General features: G+C 45.8%; 1 protein-coding gene across 1 annotated transcript; it reads left to right on the top strand.

Moving 5' to 3' along the window:
- The first annotated feature begins 1,396 nt into the window (after positions 1-1,396).
- LOC121270343 (gastrula zinc finger protein XlCGF7.1-like) lies at positions 1,397-4,093 on the top strand. The gene is made up of 2 exons (XM_041175635.1): positions 1,397-1,412; positions 2,689-4,093. Exons 1-2 carry the CDS (start codon positions 1,397-1,399, stop codon positions 3,315-3,317), a joined length of 645 nt encoding a protein of 214 aa, XP_041031569.1. The 3' UTR covers positions 3,318-4,093.
- The last annotated feature ends 5,850 nt before the right edge of the window (positions 4,094-9,943 follow it).

Genomic DNA, 9,943 nt, shown 5'->3' with positions numbered 1-9,943 from the left:
TGGCCAGACCCATCCTTCGTAACACTGGGGACAGGTAGAACCTCAGCATGTAGTGACACTTGGTGTTTGCATACTGAGGGTCTACGCACCGCTTGATGCAGCCGCACACAAAGGTGGCCATCAGTATGAGGGCGATGTTGGGCACGTTTTTTCCCCCTTTATCTAGAGGCTTGTACATCGCATCCCTGCGGACAAGATCCATTTTCGACCTCCAGATAAAGCGAAAATTGGCTCGGGTGATCGCCATCACGCAGGAGTCTGGAATGGGCCAGCAATGGGTACAGCAACAGCGAGAGAGCCTCACACCTGATGACCAGGTTCTTACCCGCAATGGAGAGGGAGTGTCGCTCCCACACGCCCAGTTTTCTTTGCACCATAGACACTCGCTCCTTCCAGTTTCTAACACATGCCCTGGTCCCTCTGAACCATATCCCCAGCACCTTCAGTTCGTCAGTCCTGACAGTGAAGGGGACAAAGGATCGGTCAGCCCAGTCCCCAAAGAACATGGCCTCGCTCTTTCTACGATTTACCTTGGCTCCCGAGGCCAGTTCAAAATGTGGATCAGTCTGCGCACCAACAGCGGATCCGAGCAGACGACGGCGACATCTGAACCTTTCTGTTGTCCATTTATTGAAAACAGGGACTCTCTTTGTTCTAATGGTGACATTCCTTGTTTGCCCAGTTATTCCTTGAAGTCAGCCCTTGAATTGTTTGTGCATTGTTTCATCATGTTCCCACATTTCACTAACAAATGTTGAAATGTTTGCTCCACACCCACAGGGTTTCATCTGTTTAAAGCCACAAACAGAAAGGTCCAGTTTTCTCCTGGAGTTTGAGACAAATCAGCTTCCAAAATGATGCAGAGTTTCAGCCAATGAGATTGATCCGGGCTCAGCCCCGCCCCCATTCATTCCGATTGGTTGGAGGACCGGCCGCTCCCGCTCGGTCCTCCAGCCCCGCCCCCTAATCCTATTGGTCCGGACCTGCCGCCCATCACTCCCCGGGCATTGTGAGCTGGAGCAAGCGCAGTCCATCCTTACGGACGGTAAGAGAGCTCAAGCGAGCGGGTTTAAAATTGAGGTTTTACAAAGATCGAATGCGGATCCAGAGCCCAAAACAAACCCGTTAGCATAAACTGAGGCGGCGGGTGTGTTGCGAGGCTTCATAAACGTCCGATATCGGCCCCAGAACTCTCTGTAAGAAGCCAACCCGGCTCCGCGTTTGAACGGAGCGGGGCGTCTGTGCTCGGGCCTTCCTGAGGGGGACAGGCCCGGGTTTACCTCCGCCATCTTTATAGGGGGCGATGAGCAAGGGGGCGCATGCGTGATCGCCATTTTTTTAGGGGGCAATCAGGAACAAGACGTACGCGCGGCCACCATCTTGAAGCCTAACCCGGATGAATAAGTGTCAAGGTGTGAAATGAATGGGTGGCTGGATATAAGCGGGTCAGGGTTACAGTCAGCAACAACAACAACTCCTATTTACATAGCACCTTTAACATCATAAATCATCCAAGTGCACTTCACAGAAAAATAAAACCAAGTGTGACACAGACACATGAGGAGACATTAGGGCAGATGATGAAAAGCTTGACCAATGAGGTAGATTTTTAGCATTATTATAATGGTCGGTTGAACTGAACTTAAGTGTTGCTGAAAAAAGGTACACGATGTCGAAGCTTTTCGTCTTGCACTCATCAGGACAGACACAAGAATTCCAAATTTCAAAGGGAACAATAACTTATGCTGCTCGGTTGGCCAGTCAGCTCTGATTGGTCAGGGTGTTGCCATGGAGGATGCACCAGGGAGCTACTGTCCCCCATCCTTTTGATTAATTAGCAAAAAAAGGTGCCATGTCTGGACATGTACCTCTTGCCTGCAGAGGACAGGCCCCTGTGTGTGAATATATGGAGCTTCTAGTGTGAGGAAGTGAGGCACATTACGAGCCCGACTGATAATCTTTGGAATTTGCCAATCTGTCCCTGATGAGTGCAAGACAAAAGGTTTTGGCAGTATTTCTCTTTTTACAGCAATGCGCAGTGTGGTAGACAGACGGAGAGGCATAGGGAGAGAATTTCAGACATTGGGGCAGAGGGGAGTGAAGGCCTGGTCACTTATAGTGGAGCGATTAAAATAGGGAATGCACAAGAGGCCAGAATTAAAGCAGCGCAGATATCTCGAAGAGTTATGGGGGTACAGGAGATTACAGGGATTGGGAGGGACAAGACCATGGAGGGATTTGTACAAATTTGTTAAAAAGATACAGAAAAATAGTCTCCAATATTTTATCTGCATTTCAGCCCAGGGAGGAGGGGGAGTGTGTGGGACGGGGATTTACAACTTTGGAGAAACAAGAGAGGGAACAATGTGCCAGAGAAACTAGAATTTTCTGTTCAGAATATCCATCCTGCACTGACAGTGATGATCTTTGTAAACTCCTTTTACAGGATATTAGGAGGGACGGATTTGCAGACAGAAATCTCAAACCAAACATCACATCAAGATCTGACAGATTCACTCGATTCATCAGGACCTGAACATCATCGGCCTCTGTAAGTGGAAGGAAAAAGGCTTGTCTGTTTCTGTCTGTGGGAAAAGTTTTCAAACATCAGTGTGACTGGAAAAGCACCGAGAAACACATACCCAAGTGAGAGTGTTCCAGTGAACTGACTGTGGAAAGAGCTTTAACCAGTTACACAGCCTGAAAAAACATCACAACATTCACAGTGGGGAGAAACTGTTCGTGTGTTCTGTGTTTGTACAGGGCTTCAACCGATTTCCAACCTGGAGAAACATGATGACACTGACACCACAGAGAAACCGTGGAAATGTGGGGACTGTGGAAAGGCATTCACTTGCCCTTCCAAGCTGGAGACTCATCGGCGCACCCACACCGGGGAGAGGCCGTTCACCTGCTCCGTATGTTGGAAGGAGTTCACTCAATCATCCTGTCTAGCATTACACCAGCGAGTTCACACTGGGGAGAGACCATACATCTGCTCTGTGTGTGGGAAGGGATTCATTCAGATGTATAACCTAGAATTACACCGGCGGGTTCACACTGGGGAGAGGCCATTCACCTGCTCCGTGTGTGGGAAGCGATTCATTAATTCATCCAACCTGGTGACGCACCAGCGAGTCCACACCGAGGAGAGGCCGTTCAGCTGCACTGACTGTGGAAAGAGCTTCAGGCATTCATCCACCCTCAAAGCACATCAGCGACTTCACACTGGAGAGAGGCCATTCACCTGCTCAGAGTGCGGGAAGGGATTCACTACCTCATCCCACCTGATGACACACCAGCGCGTTCACGAGTGACTGCAGGGATTGGATTCCACTGTTGTTGCTGCTGTTCATCACATTAATTGTGATTGTTCAGGTTTGTTTCTGCTAATGTTAATAATCCCTGTAACTGGGTTGGAATTTAATATTCTGAATCTATAGCTGATTGTGTTCTCGGGCCTGCAGTGTCCCTTTTAAGAACCGCTGTCCATGATCTTTCCCCAAAATTCAGGAACTCTCATCAGAAATAGTTTAGAACAAGCTCATGAACTTTTACTTCAATCCGAAATTGATCTTTGGTACAAAATCTACAGTTCAGTGTCTGAGAGGTTCCACTGATTAACATCTCCAGTCAGAAGGTGCTGATTAAATCCTGCTGACAATTCTTACTGACTTACACATTACGCACAGTGACACCTCCATTACCCACCAGAAAGAAGGGGAATGGGAATTGGAGAATTGAGAGACCCCAAATGTTAACCTTCCCGTCTGGTACAGAAATCCCCTCAGCACGGGAATGGGGACAAGTCCAATCCAATGAACAGACTGTAAGAAATCGCTGTCTAATAATCTTATAAAATCTTCAGCGGTTTATGGAACATTATTGGTATAGCTCACTCTCTTGCTCTTGTGAAGAAAGCTTCCTTAGCAGCTTGCTGGTTGACAAACACAGGACATATGGAACATATATGAACATACGAATTAGGAGCAGGAGTAGGCCACTCGGCCCCTCAAACCTGCTCTGCCGTTAAATAAGATCATGGATGATCAGAATATAACCTCAACCTCACATTCCTGCCTATCCCCAATAACCTTTCAGCCCCTTGTTAATCAAGAATCTATCTAGCTCTGCCTTAAAAATATTCCAAGACTCTGCTTCCACCGCCTTTTGAGGAAGAGAGTTCCAAAGACTAACCACCCTCTGAGAGAAAAAAACTTCTCATCTGTCTTAAATTAGTTACCCCTTATTTTTAAACAGTGACCCCCTAGTTCTAGATTCTCCCACAAGAGGAAACATCCTCTGCACATCCGCCCTGTCAAGACCCCTCAGGATCTTAAAGATTTCAATTAAGTCGCCTCTTACTCTTCTAAACTCCAGCGGATACAAGCCTAACCTTTCCAGCCTTTCCTCATAAGACAGCTTGCCTATTGCTGATATTAAAGCAAAATACTGCGGATACTGGAATTCTGAAATAAAAACAGAAAATGCTGGATAAACGCTAACTCTGTTTCTCTCTCCACAGATGCTGTCAGACCTGCTGAGTTTTTCCAGCATTTTCTGTTTTCATTCCTGATATTAGTCTAGTAAACTTTCTCTGAACTGCTTCTAACACTTTGACATCTTTCTTTAAATAAGGTGACCAATACTGTACACAGTACTTCAGATGTGGTCTCACCAGTGCCCTGTACAACTGAAGCATCACCCCCCTACTTTTGTATTCAATTCTGCTTGCAATAAAGGATAACATTCTATTCGCTTTCCTAATTACCTGCTGTACCTGCATGTTAACCTTTTGTGATTTATCCTCTGAATCTCAAAGCTCTGCAATCTCTCACCATTTAGATAATAAGCTTTTTTATTCTTTCTGTCAAACTGAACGATTTCACATTTGCCCACGTTATACTCCATTTGCTAGATCTTTGCCCACTCACTTAACTATTTATGTCACTTTGTAGCCTCCTTATGTCTGCTTCACAATTTACTTTCCAACCTATATTTGTGTTTTCAGCAAATTTAGCAACTATTCCTTTGGCCCCTTCATCCAACTCATGAATAGAAATTGTAAAAAGTTGAGGCCTCAGCACTGATCCCTGTGGCACACCACTCATCACATCCTGCCAACCAGAAAATGACCCATTTATGCCAACTCTCTGCTTCCTGTTAGCTAACCAATCTCTTATCCATGCCAATATGTCACCCCCTACCCCATGAACTTTTATTTTCTGCAGTAACCTTTGATGTGGCACTTTATCAAATGCCTTCTGGAAGTCTAAGTATAGTACATCCACCGGTTCCCCTTTATCTACAGCACATGTGACTCCTTCAAAGGACAGGCCTGTTATCTCTGCCAAGAAGATGACTCTAACACAGGCCCTGAAACAAGACATTTGTAACACTGACACGATTGGAGCTCATGACCCATACGCAAACAAACTGTCTGTGTAAAGGTTAAAACAGGCTCTTGAGAGCAAGAAGATTTAAAAGTGATCCATACTGGCTTCAGCCCAGCACCCACACTCTGGCTCACATCAGTTAACCGTTGAGAGGAGACATCGGCCACCAGCTACAGAGACCAGCACTCAATCTGCATCATCTGTCCGTTTGTCCTCAGGGATCGGTAGACTGTTCTCACTTGTCGTGGGTCATGTATTTCTTTCTGTCCATTATGTATCATTTTTAATCTGTTGCTTCTTAATAAACTAATTTAAAATCATTTATGAGCGCGATCCCTTTTTTTGGGTAATGTGATTCCCGGGTCAAAATGCTTCTGTGCAGTTCTGGTCACCATCTTATAGAAAAGATATCGAGACACTGGAGAGGGAGCAGCGAAGATTTATAATGATGATACCAGGAATGTGTAAGTTTATATATCAGGTAAGGATTGACAGGCTGGGTCTCTTCTCTCTTGAGAAATGAAGGCTCCAGGTGACCTAATTGAAGTCCTTCAAATGATGAAAAGTTTTGATAGAGAGGCTACAGAGAGAATGTTTCCTCTTGTGGGGAAGAGCATAACTCGAGACCATCAACGTAAGATAGTCACCAAGAAATCCAATAGGGAATTCAGAAGAAACTTCTTCATCCAGAGAGTGGTGAGAATGCGGAACTCACTACCACAGGGAGTGGGTGAAGTGAATGGTACAGATGTATTTAAGGGGAAACTAGACAAGCACAAGAGGGAGAAGGGAGTTGAGGGTTACAATGGTAGATTTAAGTGAGGAGTGATGGGAGGAGGCTCCTTTGGAGCATAAACACTGACCTGGACTGGTTGTGTCAAGTGGCCTGTTTCTGTGTCATGTGTCCAATGTAATTTCATTCCTGAACGGTCTGGTTCTAACTTTTAGACTATGCCACCTATTCCTTGACTGGCAAACCAGCGGAAATAATTTATTTTTACCCTCTCTTCCTCATCACAGTGACATCACAGGAAAGCTGTGACCTGATTGGTTGGTAGGAAATCTGCAACAAATTTGAAAAAAAAAACTCTGCAAAGCTAATTAATAAATTAATTATCTAAGTAGAGGTGGCTGGGCAGGTGATGGGCTGTAGCTGTATGATGTGGGAGCTGGCAGATCCCATTGCGAGCCACAGTGACCACATCTGCAGCAAGTGTTGGTTGCTGGAGGAACTCTGGCTCAGAATTGATGAGCTGGAGTCCGAGATCTGGACGCTGCAGCACATCCGGGAGGGGGAGGAGTTACCTGGACACTTTGTATCAGGAGGCGGTCACACCCAGTAGATTACGTATCTCGAGTCCAGTCAGTGGTCAGGGTCAGCAGCGTGTGACTGCAAGTGAGGCAGGTAGAGGGATCCTGTGTTCAGGAACAGAGGAGCCTCAGCTCTTGACCTTGTCCAAAAGGTACGAGGTATTTGCTCCCTGTGTGGATGAGGAAGAGGGCTGTAGGGAGGATGAGCCAGCTGACCATGGCACAGGAGGCCATTCAAGAGGGGGGAGCGAAAGGGCAAGTGGTAGTTGTAGGGGATTCTATAATTAGGGGAATTGATAACTTCCTTTGTAAGCAGGATCGAGTCCCGCATGGTATGTTGCCTGCCCGATGCCAAGTTGAGGGACATCTCTGGCTGGCTTGAAAGGATATTGGAGAGGGAGGGGGAGGATCCATTACTAAGGAGAAGGTGTTAGGAAAACTGAAAGGTCTGAAGGTGGATAAATCAGCTGGACCAGATGGATTACACCCCAGAGTTCTGAAGGAGATAGCTGAAGAGATAGTGGAGGTGTTAGTGGCGATCTTTCAGGGATCACTGGAGTCAGGGAGGGTCCCAGAGGACTGGAAAATTGCTAATGTAACCCCCCTGTTCAAGAAGGGAGTGAGGCAAAAGACGGGAAATTACAGGCTGATTAGCCTGACCTCGGTCGTTGGTAAGATCTTAGAGTCCATTATTAAGGATGAGATTTCAGAATACTTGGAAGTGCATGGTAAAATAGGGCAAAGTCAGCATGATTTAATCAAGATGAGGTCATGCCTGACAAATCTGTTAGAATTCTTGAGGAGGTAACGAGTAGGTTAGACAAAGGAGAGCCAATGGATGTTATTTACTTGGACTTCCAGAAGGCCTTTGACAAGGTGCCCACACAGGAGGCTGCTCCGTAAGACGAGAGCCCATGGTGTTAGAGGCAAGGTACTAGCATGGATAGAAGATTGGCTGTCTGGCAGGAGGCGGAGTGGGGATAAGGGGGTCCTTCTCAGGATGGCAGCCTGTGACTAGTGGAGTTCCGCAGGGGTCAGTATTGGGACCACAACTTTTCACTTCATACATTAATGATCTAGATGAAGGAACTGAGGGCATCCTGGCTAAGTTTGCAGATGATACAAAGATAGGTGGAGGGACAGGTAGTATTGAGGAGGTGAGAAGTCTGCAGAAGGATTTGGAGAATGGGCAAAGAAATGGCAGATGGAATACAACGTGGGGAAGTGTGAGGTCATGCACTTTGGTAGGAAGAATAGAGGCATAGATTATTTTCTAAATGGGGAGAGAATTCAGAAGTCTGGAGTGCAAAGGGACTTGGGAGTCCTAGTCCAGGATTCTCTTAAGGTTAACTTGCAGGTTGTGTCGGTAGTTAGGAAGGCAAATGAAATGTTGGCATTTATTTCGAGAGGAATAGAATATAAAAGCAGAGATGTGCTGCTGAGGCTTTATAAGGCTCTGATCAGACCACATTTAGAATATTGTGAGCAATGTTGGGCCCAATATCTCAGGAAGGATGTGCTGGCCCTGGAGAGGGTCCAGAGGAGGTTCAGGAGAATGATCCCAGGAATGAAAGGCTTAACATATGAGAAACGTTTGAGGACTCTGGGTCTATACTCGATGGCGTTTAGAAGGATGAGGGGGGATCTGATTGAAACTTACAGAATACTGAAAGGCCTGGATAGAGTGGATGTGGGGAAGATGTTTCCATTAGTAGGAGAGACTAGGACCTGAGGGTACAGCTTCAGAGTAAAGGGAAGACCTTTTAGAACAGAGATGAGGAGAAACTTCTTTAGCCAGAGAGTGGTGAATCTATGGAATTCATTGCCACAGAAGGCTGTGGAGGCCAGGTCATTGAGTGTATTTAAGACCGAGATAGATAGGTTCTTGATTGGTAAGGGGATCAAAGGTTACGGGGAGAAGGCGGGAGAATGGGGTTGAGAAACTTATCAGCCATGATTGAATGGCGGAGCAGACTTGATGGGCCGAGTGGCCTAATTTCTGCTCCTATATCTCATGGTCTTAATATGTTTGATTCTGTTGGTACTGCCAGTGTTAATCACACGGAACTGAACCATGTTTATTCTGATAATTGTGGTTTATTTCTACTGATGTTAATCTCTGTAACTGGGCTGGAGTTTCTTTCAGACACACAGTATGTCAAGTCTTTGATTTCTCCAGGATAAGAGGGTGTTATTGATGTCCTGTTACCGACTATTCTTTTTTTGGATCTTCTCTCCTTTTGAACTCCCAATTATTTCAGCTCTCGTACCTTTAGTTACCATCATGGGCAAGTCCCAGCTCCCACAGAATCACACAGTGCAGAAGAGGCCCTTCGAGTCTGCACCGACAGGTGAGAAACACCTGACCTACCTAACCCCATTTACCAGCACTTGGCCCATAGCCATGAATGTTATGACATGCCAAATGATCATCCAGGTACTTTTTAAAGGATGTGAGGCAAACCGCTTCCACCACCCTCCCAGGCAGCGCATTCCAGACCGTCACCACCCTCTGAGTAAAAAAAGCTTTTCCTCACATTGCCCCCCCCCTTAAACCTCCCCATTCCTCTTAGAGTGTCTCTCCGCACCTCAAGATCCAGGGAAGTTTTCAGTATTAAAAACAGAAAATTTTGGAAATAATAATCCATACTTTTCCAAGATTTTGTCCTGGATTATTGGCTTCAACTTTTTCCCCATTGCTGATTTTGACTGTTTTCGCTGTGTTTTTGAACAGGGATGTAACATTTATAATCTCTCAGCCCTTTGGCACCATTACCATACAAGGAGGATTGGAAGATTGTGGCCAGAGCCTCCACAAGTTCCATCTGAAGGACACTGTCTCTCACGGTGCAGCAGTCCCTCAATGGCACACTGGAGTGTCAGCCTAGATAATGTGCTCAGGTTTATTAATATTTCCTGTTGTTATCGATGTGGATCATTATGAAACAATGGACTCTTATGATGTCATCCAGTCCTGGTGCGATGATGTCATGAAGACTATTAAATAAGAGCAGAACCAAAAGTGCCCAAAGGTGCTTCTGAGGAGTTGCATAAGGAAAAAAAATTGACATGGGGCTACATAGGGCAATATTCGATCAGATGGCCAAAAGCTTGATTGGAGAGGGAGATTTTTAACAAGATTTTTAATCAGGAGAGAGATGAATAGTTTAGGGAGGGAATTTCAGAGTTTCACGCCTAGGCCCTGCCACCAATGGGGGGAGTAATTAAAATCAGGG

This window comes from Carcharodon carcharias, chromosome 27 (genome assembly GCF_017639515.1).
Source record: "Carcharodon carcharias isolate sCarCar2 chromosome 27, sCarCar2.pri, whole genome shotgun sequence".
In the NCBI taxonomy this organism is placed as follows: Eukaryota; Metazoa; Chordata; class Chondrichthyes; order Lamniformes; family Lamnidae; genus Carcharodon; species Carcharodon carcharias.
Note: the sequence above shows the minus strand (reverse complement) of the source record. Positions and strands in the feature narration are given on the sequence as shown.